The sequence below is a fragment of the Amblyomma mixtum genome, chromosome 10 (genome assembly GCF_055824585.1).
Source record: "Amblyomma mixtum isolate Tamu chromosome 10, ASM5582458v1, whole genome shotgun sequence".
Taxonomy (NCBI): domain Eukaryota; kingdom Metazoa; phylum Arthropoda; class Arachnida; order Ixodida; family Ixodidae; genus Amblyomma; species Amblyomma mixtum.
In genome coordinates this window covers 147,501,117-147,520,540 of record NC_143021.1, presented here as the reverse complement: position 1 = coordinate 147,520,540, position 19,424 = coordinate 147,501,117, and the positions used below count along the sequence as shown (strand labels likewise).

Here is a 19,424-nt window from a genome sequence, read left to right as displayed (position 1 = left end):
AGCTAACAAGATGGTTCAGCATAATTTAAGGACAACGCAGCGAGCTATGGAAAGAAAAATATTAGGTATACGTTAAGGGATCGGAAGCGGGCAGAGCGGGTGAGGGAACAAACGCGGATTAATGACATCCAAGTCGAAATCAAGCTGAACAAATTGGGCTTGGTTGGGCATGTGATGCGAAAGCAAAATATCCGGTGGTCCTTAAGGGCAACGGAATGGTTTGCAAGAGAAGGCAAACGTAGCAGAGGGCGGCAGGAAGTTAGCTGAACAGATGAGATTAAGCACTTTTCCCTTAGCAAAAACTAATGCGCTTGGAATATACGGTGGGCTATTTAAATTGTATTTTAAACATATTTTGTATTCATGAATGCACTAAAAATATGTAGGAAATGCGCTCCTGAAATTTCATGCTTGGTATTCGAAATATATTCTGAAACTATGCCAAAAATACCTTACTTAAAGCATACTTCGAGCACTTTTCAAGTACGTGAGAAAATATGTATGCAGTTTTAGCATCTTGTCAATGTAATAAAAGTGTACTTTATAAAATATGAAATTACATCATCCAAAGTATGCTTCAATTCTAAAAAACGGGCAGTCTTTATAAACGTATATGTATGCAGTTTTAGCATCTTGTCAGTGTATTGAAAGTGTATTTTCGGAAATATGAAATTAATTCAATTGAAGACCATCTCTTACAGTACCAAAACAGTAAAATTTTATTGATCGGTGACTTCAACTTGCCAGGTGTGGATTGGGAACTTCGTGAGTGTCTCGGTGCTTGCACAAAGCAAGCCAGCATATTGTTTAAAATAATGCTTACCCACAACCTGACCCAAATAGTTCAGGAACCAACCCGTTAAGTCGGTTCCACGAATTCGATGTTATATTTGCTGTTTGTACCTCGCGACATTGTGAATTTCACTGTCTCTGTGGAACAAGGCCTGTCTGACCACCACTTGGTTAGTGCTTCATTTTCTATAGCACAGCAAACAAAAAACAAACACTCATCTTCACGTTACTTTAAAGATTATTCGCGTGCCAATGACGCGTCTGTCATTGAACATCTGGAAACTTGCCTTGTTGATTTCGATGACGCCGATGTCTGCGCACTCTGGTACAGTTTCAAAAAATCTGTTTGTATTGCATCAATACTTTTGTACCAAACAGTCACACAAAAGCAAGAAATGAAACACCATGGATGACACGCAATATAATTCAATTGAGGCGAAGGGTAAAACGACACAAGAAGAAACGCGCAGATCCTGATGTGCTCAAGGAATTACTGGACAACCTAGCACGTGCCTTACGTGATTTAAAAGATTATTTCTTCAACACACTCCTTCAAAATTTTGTAAAAACCAAGCCAAGTAAGTTTTGGAATTATATTTGTGAAAAAAAGAAAGCAGTCACACAAATTTTGGTGGACAACACTACGTTATGTGATCCAAAGGCTATTGCTCAGCATTTTAGTAGTTATTTTCAAAGTGTCTTTTCTGCCCCGAGCACATGTACCGACAACAGCCGAGTGCATTATCTCGCCGAAGTGAATTTTATTACTTACCCTGGTGTCTTTTCCACGTTGCTGAACCTGAAAACCAAAACATCATGTGGCCCTGACAACATTCCAAACGCATTTCTGCGACGCTATGCCGAAACTCTGCCTAAATTCCTTGTCATAATGTTTCGCGCTTCAATGTCAATAGTAAAATACCTGGTGACTGGAGGACAGCCCGAATTGTTCCCGTTTATAAAAAAGGAGACCGTCTTCTCTTGCACAACTACCGTCCCATATCATTGACGTCCCCATGCTGTAAGCTATTAGAACATATAGTTGCACACTGTATGAATGAATTTTTGGAAAAAAATCGCGTGCTAACTAGCTTCCAGCACGGGTTCAGAAATGGATTCTCGACGGTAACACAGCTAATTACAGTAATAAATTCATTTGCTTCCTGTATAGATAATAAAGGCCAAATCGATGCAATATTTCCGGATTTTAGCAAGGCATTTGACAAAGTTTCTCATGATAAACTAATTTTTACAATGAAAAAAAAAAACTGGCATTCCTGATATTTTAGTAACATGGATTACTGCATACTTAAAAGACCGCAAAAAGTTTGTTGAAGTGGGTGGACGACGTTCGGGCTCTCTTCAAGTTTAATCCGGTGTTCCCCAGCGAAGTGTTTTGGGCCCTCTGCTTTTTCTTTTGTATGTGAATGATATTGCTCGAGTTGTTAACCCACCAGTGCATAATTGATTGTTCGCTGAAGATTGCGTTCTATACCGAGAAGTTACAAATAAGGAAGGTCAATGTGACCTGGACAGAGCTTTGAACAATGTTTTGGAATGGTGCAACCTATGGGGCATGATTCTGAATGCTGATAAATGTGTTTATATGCCGATAACCCGAAAAACCGTACGTCATAGCCACACATATAAATTAGGCTCTCTCTCTCTTCAACAAGTATCCAACTACAAATACCTAGGAGTAACCATTAGTAGCAATCTATCGTGGAACTTGCACATAAACAATATCTGCTCTGCTGCATTTGGAAAACTGTGTTGCTTAAGACATAAACTAAAAAAATGCTCCTTCTAACTTTAAGCTACTTTGTTATTCTTCAATAATTGGACCTAAACTGGAATATGCATGCATAGTGTGGGACCCGTTTACTAAATTTAACGCAAAAAATCTGGAAAGAATACAGAGCAGAGCCGTCAGGTGTATTTTTAATAAATATGCAAGGACTGACGCCCCAACCAGTTTAATGGAGATTAGTAAAATTGAACTACTTGAACATCGGAGAAGAAAGCTTAGGTTAGAATTGATTTCTCTCTTATTAGATAACAAACTTGGTTTGGATCCCTCATCATACTTAACGCCGGCACCAACCAGACAAACTCGTCAACACCATCCCACTTCTCTAACCCCTATATTCGCTAGAACAGACACAAGTTTTCGTTCTTTCCACGCACAACAACAGACTGGAATCAGCTAGTTAAACCATTGTCTCATGAGTTTTAACCAATTATTGCTGTATTGTGTTGTTCTTTTTTTGAACTGTTGCCTTTTTTGCCGTTTGATTGACTTCTTCGCCCACCCTGCTTGGACTCAGTGTCCGCAGTATGTTCTAAATAAATAAATAAATAATAAAATTCATCCAAAGCATACCACAATTCTAAAAAACAGGCAGTCCCTTTAAACGTATTTGCAGCACACTTCCAGCTGCCGTTGAACAGTCGAGTGCTCAAAATCGTGTTTCGGGAAATGCCATTTGCGCGTTGCCAATGTATTTGAAGTGTACTTCCGTAAATACGCAATTAATTCGGCCAAAGAATGCTTAAATTCTAGCAAACTGGCAGTCCGCATTAGCATATTTGCAACACACTTCGAGCTGCCTTTGAACAACATAATGCTCGAAATCACATTTTGGTGTTGGCAATGTTTTTAAAGCATACTTCGTAAATACGCAATTAATCCGTCCAAGTATACTTCGATTCGAACAAATCGGCAGTCCGCGTAAACATATTTGCATCACTCTTCAAGCTACGGTGGAACAAACTAGAGCTCGAAATGACGTTTCAGGAAACAGTGAAAACTCTCCTTTTCCTGTCGTCCTTTCGTTGCAACACAGTAACCATAGCGCGGGAACAACGCAGGACAAAGACGATACGGGACGATAACGCCTGCGTTTTTCCCGCGCTATGATTACCGTTTTGCAATGAATTACCAACCTGCCCAAGCCTTTTCTGTTCTCAAGTGTTTTCGTTTATGGTAACTACTAGCAGGAAGGTAATCACCACTTATTTGCACTACGTGCGGAGAACGTGATAGCATGATACCGGCAAAGGCGCCTTGGGTATTTCCGGGCCCGAATATGCCAGCTAAAAGGACCACGACCGGCAAGGCCGACCGGATCCCTTAGGCACCCGTGTATCTGTTGGTCGACTTTTTCACTTCTGACCTATTTCTGACGCAAGTTTGGACTAGCAATTCTGTTCTAGATCGCCTCCCGATTCGAACACGACCGGTAGGGCACTTCTAGGGTAATTTTTCGGACCACATTCTTTGCTCAAAAAAACGCCTCACCGGGCAAGATAGTGGGTCGCTTTCGGTGGGTATATATAAGGCAAGCCAAGTATCATCTTTAACTCTCCTCTATCTGCACGTGGCAGCGGTGGTGGCTTGGCTCGAGCCAGTAGGCAGGACCGTGCAATTTCCTTTTCATCCTTCTCTCAGTCACAACAACAACAGCGCGTGTCAGAGCATTTTGTTGTTTGGTGCGCAACTTCCGTCATGATTTTCTGTGTAGTATCTTTGCCATTCCGAAGCCGTCACGTGACCTTATAATCTGATGTACACCGTGATTGGTAACTTCGCTTGTGGAATTTGTTCTTCAGTTGAAGCATTAACACGTCTGATTCTGTGAAGCCGACCAGCAGACCTTTTTTAACTAGAAGTGAATATTTTTTCAATGAATTACATGTATATTTTAGTGTATTTCTAATGGAATCTAATGTATTTAATGTATATTTTAGTATATCTTTAATGCATTATAAATATGATATGTATTTTAAAGAACATTAAAAATATTATTCGTAGTGTACTTAGAAAACATTCGTATTGCAGTTTAAGCATAGGGACAAAAAATGCGAAATAAATATGATATTATTACAATATGTTTGAAATGCATTTTAAGCATATCCTATTTTTCGCTAAGGGTTAGCATAGTGCGTTCAGCCTGCTTGGCCGCTTACCGCGCACCGCTCGCCGTCACTACTACCTTCATATCTACCGGTTCGGGAACAGGCAACACGTAAACACTTACAACACACGGTAAAGAGTAGCGGTAGCGGTTACGGTGCGCGCTATGCTAAATCTCTCTTACTTGTACTGAAAACTCCAAAAGGGTGCACAAATTTAAAAGCGAACTCAATACCATTGGCCTTGGTCCTAAGGAAACTAGGTGCTTCGCTGTAGCTTTTAGGGCGCAGATCCAAGACACTATACTAGACGGCCTTTCACTTCAAAACGTTGTTCATAAAATTTCTTTCAAAGTTTAAGTCACCAATTTCGAACGTGCGGCGGGAAATATCTTAAATCACGTTTTTTCAGGGATAAATGCGCAATAAAAACGACAGAATTATTTTTACTGAGAACACTGTGTGGATGGAGGTGTATTCAGTGCAATTTCAGCGTACCTGCTTCCGCGTGCTTTTATGAGTTCGACACTGTTCTGCCTGATGTCAATTCTCCGATGTTCCGCCCATTATGTACAGTACAGGGATTGGGCTCAGGCCTGCTTGGTGTTATGACTTTAAACTTTAAAGGATGATTATTGCCCCTTTGACTTCTTAGTATGAAGAATTGTTGGGGTAAAGTTTGTCTGAATATAATTTAGTGACCGAAACTTCTCAAAGTTAAGTTATGCACCTGACAGATATTTTCTGGCTTGATTAGTTGATTTCTGGATATAGAAAAAGAGCTCTGTAGGCTAAATTTTAGCCGAGAGTACAAAACGCTTCTCTCGCTAGAAGCGGACAGACATGGCATATGAAACTTACTTTTTTCTGGCCTCTTTTTTTCCGCTCACTGCAAAGAAAACCGCCAGTCGTATAATCGGAAATTAGCCTTTTCATGTTGACTATGATTTTTGAAGGCAAAGATAACAATTTACAAATATTTAAAATTTATATCGCGTTCGTCATGTGCATTAGGCATTGCCATGAACAAAAATACAATTTAATCCATGCGCAGGCTTCGACGTAGGAGGCTACAACTTGCTCGACAATATAGCCGACACGTACAAGGACTTGGGCATCGACCGACACAGATGGCAGGGTGACGGAACAGCCAACTGCTTGATGAAGATCTACCCGTCCCTTCGGATGTTCTTTGTGACTAAACGGCGAACTACAGACAGCTCCACCCGAAACTACGTGGACAAGGCTTATGTCTGGACCGTCGATGACACTGCAACCATCCACCGATACCTCAGGTGCGCTGTTTTTTTATAGCTTATTGGTAGATGTCATGGCTTGGTCGAATGCTTTATATAGTTTACCAATGACGTTCCAAAATGCGAGGCTGCATTGCTTAAGATAGCAATAGCAGCCGGACTGTCTTCTGTTCTGCAGACATCCTTGGCGTTGAGAGAGCCCAAACAGTTTGCCAGATATTGTCTAAATACTGCAAATTGTATGACATTTTCAATAAGCGGTAACAAGACAGCATCCAAGCGCTACTATATAGATAGGAGTTTAATGTGAAGTAGAAAATAAGCATTTAAATGAGCAGAAGCTAGCCTGTAGCCATCAGCAATGCATAAAAAATATGACTTTTTGACTAAAATGAGGAAAAATGCTTTGTAGAAGCAACAGGGTGCAAAAAGAAGCGGCGTTCACTTTTTGTAGAGGTTTGGTATAGCGCTTGCTTATAAAATTGTCCGCACACACTTTGTCAAGTGTGTTTTCTTTGTAATGATGCCTGAGACATTGTTATGCATGAATAACCAAGTGGTATTTGCTTACAACGGGAAAAATAATAATTTAATTACTTCTCTTGTGACGTTTCGGTTTAGATTTTGACCGTCGGGAAATGGCTCTGATGTAAAGCGTTTGAAGGAGCTATGCAAGCGTACCAACAAAGAAACTGAGATAAAATCGCCGGTTTATCAATCCAAGCAACGATATCGCTTCAGAAAGCCCTTCCCAATATTCATAATGACAACGAATGAAGAAGCAGTTCTCATGTTAAAATCTTCTCATGCTTAACATGATGTGTACTGAGCCTTGCCCTCAAAGCCATCGTTGGCTGGTTAAAATCGAAGCAGACACAGCGCGCAAGAATAAATTGAATTATGAGTTATTTTACACTTATAGGAGACTACGATCTGCTGGTGCATTCATACTAATGTCTTATATGTCGCTGAAGAGAAGAAAAGTTGCAATGATTTTTTGGTGTGTGTACTACGCTGCCTTAACAAGCGCTATGATGTTCCACATGACGATATTCCCAAACACACACGTTATGACGAACAAAAACTGATGGGCGCGTTGGTCTGCGCTGTTTCACAAGAAAATACGTTATGAGGTGGACGTTGTGTTGTGTGTTGAAAACTTACATTACACCTGGCACTGCGAGCCGCATCTAGCCATAAAAATGCTTGCGAACCTTTTATGAAAGTATAGGTCATGGCGCTCGTATTGCAGTAGAAGTTTCCACTGCTTTAAAAAAAAATTCCACGCCAAGACATTGCACGATGACCACGCAATACATTGAAGTTGTGAAGAGATGCACGTTGCGATCGTCAGCATAAGTATGACCACAGCAAAAAAAGGCGAAAGTTATTAAATAATACATACAATTTTACGGCGCACTCACTGTGTGCGAGAAAATAGTTCTCGGAGCATAAACTAGAGCAGAATAACAAGATGCGATTGCGCTGTGACGGAGAGGAGGCGTCGCAGCACACGCTAAGCAACGTAACCCTTTCCCTTTGTTCTTGAGAGCGCAGGAATTCTTTCGAAAATCTGCGTGCGCGCCACGCTTCGCCAAATTCGCGCGGGTAGGGCACGGTGGGGTAGGAAGTCCTTGCCTTTGCGCTGGGATGCTCTTACAGCCGCGCGCGTCTCGGGATTGTTCTGTAGAGTTCTCTTCTTCTTCTTTTATCGGCGCCCGCTGTGCAAACGCCTCGCTCTCGCTATAGCGGCCTTACACGCGCCACCACAAGAAGATTGCCCAGCTGTTTTACCCAACAAACTTAAACACAAACAGCCTACACGCCGGCAGTCCGCGTACATAGCTCTTGTGTTGCGCTTTCGCGACATGTACCACTCTGACGGCAAGTCCCAGTTAGTGAAGTCGTTTTCAGTGCAGTTTACCCGGAACGCATCGCAGTTCGTTTGCTGCACTCGACCATAGACAGAAGAAAGCACAAGCAAGCGGAAACGTTCACGGTTGCCGGCGTAGCATGACACAGGCCCGAGGAAATTTCCGCATGTGTCGGGCAGGTGCGTCGAGTCGAGGAAGCTGCACCGCTTAGCACGCTTGCTAGCAACTGTCGGCTCGTCATCGCCTCCCTAAGCGTGATGTGGAGGGTCTCAGCGATAGCATTGCACGTGAGGGTCTCTGACGACTCAACTGTGATGGCACTGAACTCTTAGCTCTTGCAGTTTGGATGCCTTCCTGGCACGCGTTGGCTCCAACCATCTGACTTGTTGCTGCATCCGGGGTGCTCTTTTACGAGTCCACTGTGTACCACCACCTCACCCACAGTATTCGATGTGCTCAATATGTCCTCATTCTTCTCGTTAGTTTCGTATCTGGCGCATAGCTCGCCGTTCATAATTGCGGTCTGGGTGGCCCTCTCGCTCAACCGATACTCTTCGCTCAGTCTGAGTCCGGCGGTGTCATCGTGTGCGATGATTTCCGCTGCTTCGCCTTGCACGGACCCGTTTACGGGTGTCGCCTGCATTACCGTCTCGCGCTTTCTGCGCGGTCCGCAAAGCGTGCCGGGCAGTGCCTCAGGTGCCTCACTACGCGCGGGGTTCTCTATCAGCAGAATTGGTACGGTGTCTACCGCACCGTCTGCCTTTCTGACCTGGGTCTGTTCGCACTCGCGATCCGATCCGCACGTGCCGTGTGACAGCATCTCGGCTGCATCTACGCACGCCGTAGCGTCAAACACCGTGGCTGCAGCGCCGTCCAGCCAGGTGCCTACGTGCCCCGTCAAGACCTTCGCATTACATATGCAATTCGGTCGGCTGAACACACCAAACGCGCCGGGGAGCGTCTCCTGAGTTTCGAAGTGTGCGGCAGCTTCTGTCACGGCTGTCTCGATGTCCGGCTCGGCATTCGCCAATCGAGGATGGTTAAGGACGGTTCACACGACGGTACGTTCTTCTGCGGCTCGCACATCGCGTGTTCATGCGTCACGACATTGAGAGGCGCGCTGTCGGCCCGCGGTCTGGTCAAGCAAGGAACCTCAGGTGCCTCTTCCATCGCGGGAATTAGCGGTACCCCACGAAGATAAGGAGTGGTCAAGCGAGGAAGCTCGGGTGCCTCTTCCCTGGTGGGAATTAGCGGCAGCCCGCGTAGATGAGGAATGGTCAAGCAAGGAAGCGCAGGTACCTCTTCCCTGGCGGGAATTAGCGGCAGCCCGCAAAGATTAGTAATGATCAAGCAAGGAAGCTCAAGTGCCTCTCCCCTTGTGGGGATTAGAAGCTGCCCGCGAAGATGCATGCGCTAGCTCTGGCAACTGCGCCTGCCATACGGCCCAGGCAATTGAGGAATTCGAGAAAGGGCCGCACCCGCTCTGCAGGACTTCCTTTGCAGTTCAGTAAAGTTTTTCTTTCATCGCACAATCATGGGTCGGGAGGAAAAACCAGTTCGACCAGTGTTGCTAGACGCTTTAAAGTAAGCTGACAACTGTGGTACACCTAGCGCGTCGTGCGCTCTTTTGGTCCGTCGCATCTTGACGTTCTCGGATCAAGGCCAGTTTTAGTGGCGTATGAACACGTAATGAGCGGGCCTCAGGTGAGCTGACTGTCATGTGTACATGTCTTTAGCCGCGTCGTGCTGGCTATCTCCACTATCTCGCTATCTTTTCAGTAACAGACTTGGTTTTTCGGAGTGTCGGTGATCGCCAAATGCTGTAGTGACTGCGGCAGGAAAGATGATACGTTCTTGCTTCTTCACTCCTCGCTTCCTTCGACGAGCTCGTTTTTTTTGCCTTGGTTTCGAAGCAGACAGCCAGACGAGAGAAGGACGATTACACTCGGATGTACAGAGCAACTGGACTTGTACAGGGTCTGTTCTGAAAGTAGTAGGACTCATTTTTTTAAATAAAATTTATTCATGAGAATAGCACAAACGATCCGAATTTTTCAAAGTAGCACCCTTCCGCAGCTACACGCTGCTGCCAAAGAGTTTTTCAGTTTTGGAACGCCTGCAGGAACTCCTGGACCGGAATGCTGTTTAGCTCCCTCGTCACGGCCTGTTGAACCGCCTCTACTGATCCGTGATGTTTTCCCTTGAGCGTCAATTTTATTCTCGGCAATAGAAAAAAGCCTCGCAGGGCCAAGTCGGTGCTGTCGGGGGTCTGAGGCAGCGTTGCCGCCTTGTGCTGGACAAAAAATCGGGATACTCATTCACATGATGAAGAAGAACCTCGCAGATCGCTTTCCGGTTGGCCTTTTGCTTCTCTGGCAACACTCCCGGCACCAACTTCGCGCACGCTTTCCTCATGGCTAGGTTTTCTGTCACGATCTCAAAAACTTGAGTTTGAGGAATGCTCAAGTCATCAGCTATCACTCTGATACTCATCCTACGATCACTGTTGAGTAAATGTTTCACTCGCTACACATTTTCGTTGGTCTTGCTGGTCGAAGGGCATCTGGAGCGGTCGTCTTCCTCCACTCTTTCCTTACCTTCTCGGAACAGCTTGTGCCACTCAAAAACACCTGATCTACCCATGGCAGCGTCACCGTAGGCCTCCTTAATCATGTCGTGAGTCTCTTTGCCCGTGTGACGAAGGTTTACAGAAAATTAATCGCGCATCGATGATCCCGTAAACGCTCCATGATTCTGCGTGACGAGACGTTTCGACAGGGGTTCACAATCTAAGCGACCTGCTCTCTTCAACGGCCGGGAGCCGACTGCCGATTTTCCCCAGCATTCCCAATATCCCCCTTAAACGATTCTGCACGCGCAGACCGGCTCTCGTTAGCCCGCTCGTCCAGGAAAAAACCAGTCCTACTACTTTCAGAACAGACCCTCTATAACCCTTAAACAAAACTGTACAAAAAAACAAATTCACTCTGAATACACAGGGACTACGCACTCACCTATCAAAGCTGTCGCAACAGCAACACTACAGCTCCCAGCTCGCTCTACATGGCGTGCCGAAACCCGGGGGCGGTATACTTCGGTGCGCGAAACCTGACAAAGAACTCCTTGGCTACCAAAGCTGGCACAAAAAAAAAAACGCTTCAGTCCGAGACTCACTCTACACGGCTTGTCGAAAGCCTGGGCCTGTCTACATTGCGGCGTGAAACCAGACCTAGAACAGCATAACAAAATACGACACGCTCTTCAATAAGGTAGTTCAAATCTTGCAGAAATGGGCGAGAGCGGTGAGAGGGAGAGGCGCCGCATTGCAGTTAGGCTACGTCTCCGTCCCACTGTATTCTCGACAGCACTGGAGCTCTCGAAAATCTGTCAGCGCACACCTCGCTTCGCCAAGTCCGCTCAAATGTTCGGGAAAGTTCTTTTTTTTTTTTTTCGCCCCGTGCGTTGGAAACACCTCGCGCTCCCTGTAGTGGCTTTACATCCCCAAAACCGTATTACATAGCATTTCGTGGCAGATACACCGTCCAGCCGCTCGGCCAGGTTAGCATCACTCGGTAACGTTGTTGGGTAAAGATTGCCGGGTTCGGTTTCGTATTGCGCGCCAGGCGGGATCCAGAGTCTCCCATTGCCCTCTACTGCTCCATGTGCTTGAACACTAACCCTGTGACTTCTCCAGCTTCCGCTGGGGCTGCAGGGTGGAGTTACTTTTCTTAATCATAGGAAGGTGGTAGGTAAGTATACACCCGAAAGGATCTATACTGCTCAGGTCAGGTGCCGCGTTTCTGCTCTTTCAAAGCCCCTTCCTACCTTTCTAGAGTCGTTGAATACTCAGTAGCATGGCTCAGACAAATCGGTGGAGGCAGGCAGTATTCTAGGAGTCCCTGTTTAATCCTTTGAAAACTGACATTTTTGATCAGACTGACCTGTTCCGCGCAAGTATATACTCTACATCAAAATAATTCTTCACTCTACATCAACTTTATCGCAATCCTCTCTCATGAGAAAACTGATTAACAAATTATAAGCTATGCATGTAACCAAAGAGTCGACACACGCGACTTTTAATTTTTTTCTATGTGCCTCCACCGTTCCTTTCAACACAACCCGCAGACATGTATACTTGTTCATAAGCAGTATACTGCGCAGGAGGTCACGCTCCCCACAACACCGCCTTTCCCATTCACGATGGTGTCAGTGCTGCCTCTAAAGAAGTCTGACCCACCTGTACACATTCTAAACATTTACTGCCCACCTAAACTTAAGAACGTCACGTTCAATGAAATTTTCACCCAAGCTATGCAGATGGCTGGAAGGGGTCCCTTTCATATCGTCGGGGATTTCAACACCCCGAGCAGGCTATGGGGGTACCCCCGGGAGGACAGAGGTGGGAGGAAGCTTGTGAAACTTCTTTCCACACTTGGACTCACTTTACACACTGACCCCGCCAACCCAACACGTGTCGACAATTCGATTCAACGAGATACTTGCCCGGACCTCACATTTACACGCAATGCTCTTTATCATGCTTTTCTGCGCACGCGCTCACCTGCCGACCTAGACAGTTTTAAAGCAGCCAGAAACAGGTTGAATGCCGAATTGAGGCGGGCCAAGAAAGTGTACTTCCAGGAATTATTCACTGATATCGCGCGAAAAAGCCCGAATATCGTTTGGAAAGTAGTAAACAAGGTCTTAGGTCGCGGAACGAAGAACACAGAGTCAAACAGATTAACATTTAACAACTCCGAATTGACTGGAAAGGCACTCGCGGAACTTTTTAATGAACATTTTATCAAATCTGTACCAAGAGAAACTAACCCAGTAAGTTTGGATATGGCTATTCATAGCGTTCCTGAAAGTTTGTTTTTGCACCCAACTAATGAATCAGAGGTCTACACAAAATTTATGCATTTGAATAACAGTGCAGCATTAGATGTAGACAATATCCAAATAAAAGCCTGTTAAATATGTTTTGGAGCATATTCTTCCTGCTCTAACTGATATCAATAACTTGGTCCTTGAAACGGGCATAATTCCAATTGCCATGAAGAAAGCTAGATTAACTGCAGTTCATAAAGGAGGCGATAAAAATTTGGTTTCAAATTACAGGCCAATATCTGTCCTCCCAATATTTTCAAAGGGGCTAGAGAAATTAATCTATGATCGAGTAATTCTTTTTCTAGATAAGCACAATGTGCTAACCAATGCTCAACATGGATTTCAGAAAAATAGATCAACCGAGACAGTCCTATTGACTCTGAAAGAAAATATACTAGAAAATATAGAAAATAACAATTATACTTTAGCTTTATTTATTGACTTCACGAAAGCTTTTAATTGTCTTAATCATGATATACTACTGCATAAGCTTTCACTCTACGGAATTCGGGGCATACCACTGGAACTGTTTCGATCATATCACAGTGGTAAAAACAGTGTGTATGCGTCGATACGGAAGAGTCAAACTTTTTAATGGTTACTCATGGCGTACCACAAGGAAGTGTTTTGGGGCCTTTATTATTTAATTTATATATAAATGATATTGTTACACTGGACCAAACGGCGAAGTTCATAATATATGCAGATGACAGCACAATGTTATTGTCTGGCCAAAGTGTACCCAAATTAGTATTAAAATGCAATGATGTGCTTGATAAGCTCTTGCTCTGGTCGCAGCGCAACAAGATAAATATTAATGCAGCAAAAACAAAAGCAATTATCTTCCGGGCAAAAAATAAACCACTTAAAATTCAACACGCAATTAGATATGCTGATATTGAGATTGAAATTGTGCATGAGCATAAAATTCTGGGAGTAGTTTTCTCAGTTAATCTTAGCTGGGATACGCAGGTTTATAACATCTATAAAAAGCTCGCTGCGACAACAGGAGCACTGTCACGATGCCGCACGCTGCTACCCTCAAAGGTTAAGCGACAAATTTATTATGCACTCTTCGAATCTCATATTAATTATTGCAGTTTAATATGGGCAACCGCTACGAAAGCAAATATCGCGATGATTCTGCGCCTCCAAAAGAAAACCCTTCGTCACATCGCAATTGCACACTACTTATCCCCAACAAACATTCTCTTTCCATTATATAACATCATCAGCATTGACCACATGTACGACTTCCGGATGTTACGTTTGTTTTATTTTTCTAATAGCTCTTACAAGGCCTTTATTACAGAAACAGCGTCCACAAAAACTAAACATACCTCAGCTAATACCCGCTGCACGGATACTTGGTTTGTTCCTCATTTTAGGATTAATTATAAACTACAAACACTGCAACACAATCTTACGCATGTACTTAGCAAATATAAACATACCACAGATTTCAGATTCAAAAATTGCGACGGTATTTTGTTGATGTGTGATGTTTTTTGTTTTTGTTTTTTTGCACTCATTACGTATTTCTGATTCTCTAGATGCACTATGTTCTAAAATTTTTGATCATTTTATACAACTTGATGTGTGTACTCTGCTTTAATGTATGTATATTTCATTGTAAGTGTATTTTATTGTTTGTATTCAAATAGTGTGCACTTTTGTTCTCCTTTTGTTGTACCTTGTTTATGTTTATTTCAATCACCTTAAATGTCTAAGCCACTGTATGTAACGGTTTTCCGGGCCGAGTCAAGCTGCGAAAGCAGCTTTTTGCCTGGAAATCCTTCCAGTTGTTCTGGAAAAATAAATTCAATTCAATTCAATTCAACATACACCATGCCGACTGGCTGAATACAGAGGACACTTTGGGTAGTGATCACTGTATAATCAACACAACCATTTACATGCGTCCCCTGAAACGCCCACTAACACAAGCTCGTGTCCCGGACTGGACGACTTTCCGCACCTCTCTACCCATCGTAGACCCCCTCCAGTCGGGATACGACACCTGGTCCAGATCGCTCACGTCTACACTCACACAACACGATAAGCAGATACAGCTCACAGAAACACAAACAGACGTGGATAACCACCTTCTCCACCTTTGGGAGGCCCGTCGCAGCATCAACAAACGATGGAAGAAACAGAAACATAACAGACGCCTAAAGAAACGCATCCTCGAACTCACACAACAGGCAGCGGAATATGCTACTCAGCTAGCCGACACTAACTGGGTGGACCGGTGCAACGCGGCAGCGCGCCAGATGTCTGGCCGCAACACGTGGCGCCTATTCCGCGCGCTCATCGATCCAATACAAACACACACGGAAACCCAACGCCACTTACATAGGGCATTGCACAACTTTACAGGAACGACAAAACAGCTAGCGCACACGCTCAGGGATCCATACCTGTGCACCACTAAGGACCCCCGGCAGGCGGCGTACTCGTATGCAGGCGAAGAGAACACGGAGCTGGACAAGTCTTTCCAACTCCACGACCTCCGGGCAGCCTTAAGCAAAATGAAGCGGCGCACTGGACCCGGGCGCGACAAGGTTACGGTCAAGCTGTTGGCCAACCTTCCCGACGCAGCATACGCCGCGCTCCTCAAATACATCAAGAGAATTTGGAACGGAGAGACTCCTCTCCCTCTCGATTGGAAATCGGCTCTCGTGACCTTCATTCCGAAGGCCGGCAAACCTATTGATGTGGAGAACCTTCGCCCCATCTCCCTCACGTCTTGTGTCGGCAAGCTGAATGAGACGATGGTGCGTGACAGACTCTCCGATTATCTCGAAACGCAGCACATTTTCGCGGACACTATGTTCGGTTTTCGTCCTCACAAGTCAGCACAGGATATACTTCTGCAGCTCCACCGCGACATTTTAGATCGCGTAGAATGTCCCCACAACGACAAGGTGGTCCTGGCCTTGGATCTTAAAGGCGCATTCGACAACATCAAACATGAAGTAATCCTGGACCACCTCAGTAACACCAACTGTGGCCACAAAACATTCAATTACATAAGATAATTTCTTACAGACCGTCAAGCCTATACTCGCATACAAGATGCGGAACACGGGCCATACACCATCGGCTCGAGGGGAACACCTCAAGACGCGGTCCTGTCTCACCTGCTCTTCAATTTGGCAATTCTTCATCTTCCATCCAAATTGTCTTCTCTGCCCGGGATACATTACGCTCTTTATGCGGATGACATTACAATCTGGGCCAAGCAAGGTAACCTGGGCCACATGGAGGCCTGCCTGCAAGCAGCGGCGACCCTAGTCGACGATTACGCGGCCGACTGCGGACTCCAGTGCGCCCCAGCTAAATCAGAATTTGTGCACTTACGTCCCTCCTCTTGGGACACAACACTGCTTCGCATCAGTCTACCCTCGGGACCGATCCGGGAGGCCAAGGAGATCCGCATCCTTGGCCTCTTCATACACCACCAACGCAGAGTCGACACCACCCTAGCCAAACTTCGCACGGTGGGGGACCAGGTGGGCCGCATGGTCCGCCGGGTCTCCAACAAGCGGGGCGGATTACGAAGCAAGGATGCACTGCGGCTTGCCCATGCTTTCGTAACGAGTAGAATCCTCTACTCAACTCCCTACTTGCACCTGCGCAAACACGATGATGACCAACTGGAAGTCATCCTGCGGAAAGTCATCAAGCGGGCTCTCGATCTCCCGGTCACCATGTCCAACCAGAGGCTTCTGGCCTTGGGCGTGGTGAACACATTTCAGGAGCTTCGAGAAGCCCACTTAGTCAACCAATACACGCGTCTTGCACAGTCCACGTCAGGTAGCCGCCTCTTGGACCGGCTACACATCAAACATGACTACCACATTGAGGAAAGGGAGAGAGTGCCAGAACCCTGGAGACGCGCCCTCCGGGTCCGACCCCTTCCCCGCAACATGTCCAGAGAAGACCATAGCTGTCGTAGCCAGACGCGCGCGGAAGCGTTGGCATGATACTATAGTAACCAAGAACACGTGTATTACATGGACGTTGCCGGCCCACACCACGGGGGGTGGTACACGGCCGCAGTCGTACACAACACAAACACAGTTAACGGGCTCACTTTCAAAGCCTACAACGCAACACACGCTGAGGAGATTGCCATTACTCTGGCTCTCACGAGTCCCAAGTCAAAACACATCATCACCGACTCGCGAGGGGCCTGTCGGAACTACGAGTTGGGCTGGGCTCCCCCGCTTTCCTGGCGCATACTGGAATATAGCTGTCGATGCGAAGATCCAACTCCACGGAACCTGATTTGGGCCCCCGGTCACCAGGGACTCCAGGGAAACGAACAGGCCGATCAGGCCGCCCGCGCACTCTCTCCCCTGGCTATCTCCCTGTCCTTGGAAGGGTACTCCCAATCAGACAATCTGGCCCTTACATTCAAACAAATCACAGATTATTACAAGGAGGAGCACCGGCCCTACCCGGCCCCTTGTAAGGGTCTGGATCGCGTTGACGAGCCCCTCCTAACACTGTACTGTGCCCGGCGGTGCTTAAACATTTCAATACATCCTTTGATGGCGCGTGCCAGTTCTGTGGGGAGGTGGCTGACACCTTCCACATGGTTTGGGCGTGTCAATCAAACCCATCTATCCCCCCCCACCCCAACCCCACCAGAGAGGACTGGGAGGCGGCCTTGCTCGGCTGTCAGGACCTAAAGACCCAAAAGGCTTTGGTTCAACGAACGCAGGCGGCGTTGCTTGCCAATGGGGCGCCGGAATAGGGGCTCCACCCAGTATTGTAAGGGGAAAGGGCCAATAGGGTCCTACCCCAATCACCTTTCTGTAAAAAAACTTAATTTCCCATAAATGTTTTTCACAACCATCCATCGTTCCGCTGCAGACCCCGAACAAGCAGGTGAAACTCCAGCCGCAGCTGCCACATTTTCATGAAGGCAAAATTCAAATATATTTCTTTGCGTAATGACAAGTACTAGGAAATCAAAATAGAAGTCACATTGCTTATTGTCCAGTCTCTTAACCTTCATCATTGTGCTTCAAGGCTGTTCCCTGCCCGCAGCTCGGGTCATATATTAGCTGAACGATCACTTACATGTATTTCTTCGTTCTATATGTCACAACGCTTTACTGATTGCAGAAAACGCAGCTGTGTTTAGAACTTTCGCTAGCCTAGCGTATAGTTTTTCCGGGGGGTGGGAGCTATAGGGAAAATGAGTGCACTTTAAGTGAAAAAAGTTATATCTGTGCTACGGAGCAAGTTGTAGTGGGAAAGTATGGAAATTTTGGACTATGCGAGATTCGTTGACGTGCTACTGAATTGCAGTAAAAAGGCATTTTCACAATTCACATCATTTGTAATGCGATCCGTGCATCCCCTCAAGGAGTCGGCATACTTGTACCCAGAAAAAGTCGGGACGGGCAGTAAACTGTGGCATCGGTGGGTTCTTATCACACCTCCACTGTCAATTTACGAAGAACCTATTAACTGCAGGTTTTAAGAGAAGTCTATTGAATCCTCGATCAAAAAGGGACGTCCGTCCCTGTACAAAAACAAAGGTATATTACGGCGACTGACGTCGCCCGGTGCTAACACACACACGCAGGGAACTTCAGTGTCCAAAACCACAAGATGTTCAAGAAAGTTCAGAGGTCAGTACGCGCGGGGGAAGCACACCGGATGGAAAAATCGCGCACAAAAGCCCGCAGGTTTGTACAGTTGTCTGAACGGCGCACGGTTTCAGTTCACTTTTATTCTTGTTATTGCGAGTTAAGAGTGAAGTTTCACCGCACACGTTGTGTGCATCCCTTCCAAACTACACAGTTTGCAAGCAAAGAAAATTTTCGCCGCACTTAAGTGAAATATAGTGTATAAAAACATTCCACAATTAATTTCCACTTGTTCTTAATCAGTGCTGGCAATACCTGTTGTAAAAGGTCTTAATTTAGTACCAAATAAAGGCATTTGCCATGCCTAATAAGTTACAGCGTTGCCGAAGTGACGCACAGATCATGCCTGTTACTGTGTGCCTTAAGCAGTGAAACATGAATGTTTATGTTTGTTTCCCTTTTTCTTCGCAGAAACCGCGTCGACGGCATCATAACCAATAAACCAGCCAACGTATTCAAGGTTCTCGCCGAAGATCAGTTTTCCAGCACCTACAGACTTGCAACAAGCGATGACGATCCGTGGCAGCGAATCCCTTGAGCACTGTATTCTAAACAGTGCTCCGTTGGAAGCATCAGGAACAGAATAAATAAACTCCTCGGTAAAGCACGCACGACAACTTTACGTCATACGTGGAGTGCCTATGCGTAGAGCCACAGTAAATTTCCAGCAGGCCGCCTTGAACGGCGTCAAATCTTCAGCGATTAGAAAGTTACAAGTAAAAAGCGTGGGCAAGTTGACTTGTCATCTTCGCTACAGCGCAAAAGACGACTACGAGAAGAATACATAAACATTGCGCCGTGTCTCTGTACCCGTGTCGTCCTCGTGTGTTGCGTTGTAGCGATAATTATTTGAAAGCTACCTCTTGTCGGCCATCAGGACAAATAGGTGTTGCTTGATGTGATGGTAACTTAGCCGTTAATAACAATGACGGTGCGGAATAAAGGAATCAAGCGGTTAGCTATGGGTATTTCGTTCAGCCGTCATGCTCAATTATTTCGCTCACGTAGCCCAATGCCTAGCT

The 19,424-nt window shown here is 45.6% G+C and overlaps 1 protein-coding gene across 1 annotated transcript in view; it reads left to right on the top strand.

The window, feature by feature from the left end:
* Positions 1 to 19,000, top strand: part of LOC149327261 (dermonecrotic toxin SPH-like) — an 80,259-nt gene extending 61,259 nt beyond the window's left edge. Inside the window, exons 6-7 of the mRNA XM_089563992.1 lie at positions 5,762 to 6,002; positions 18,814 to 19,000. Coding sequence (XP_089420118.1) covers positions 5,762 to 6,002; positions 18,814 to 18,940 — 368 coding nt within the window. The 3' untranslated portion in view covers positions 18,941 to 19,000. The remainder of the gene's footprint in view (positions 1 to 5,761; positions 6,003 to 18,813) is intronic.
* Positions 19,001 to 19,424: the final 424 nt, after the last annotated feature.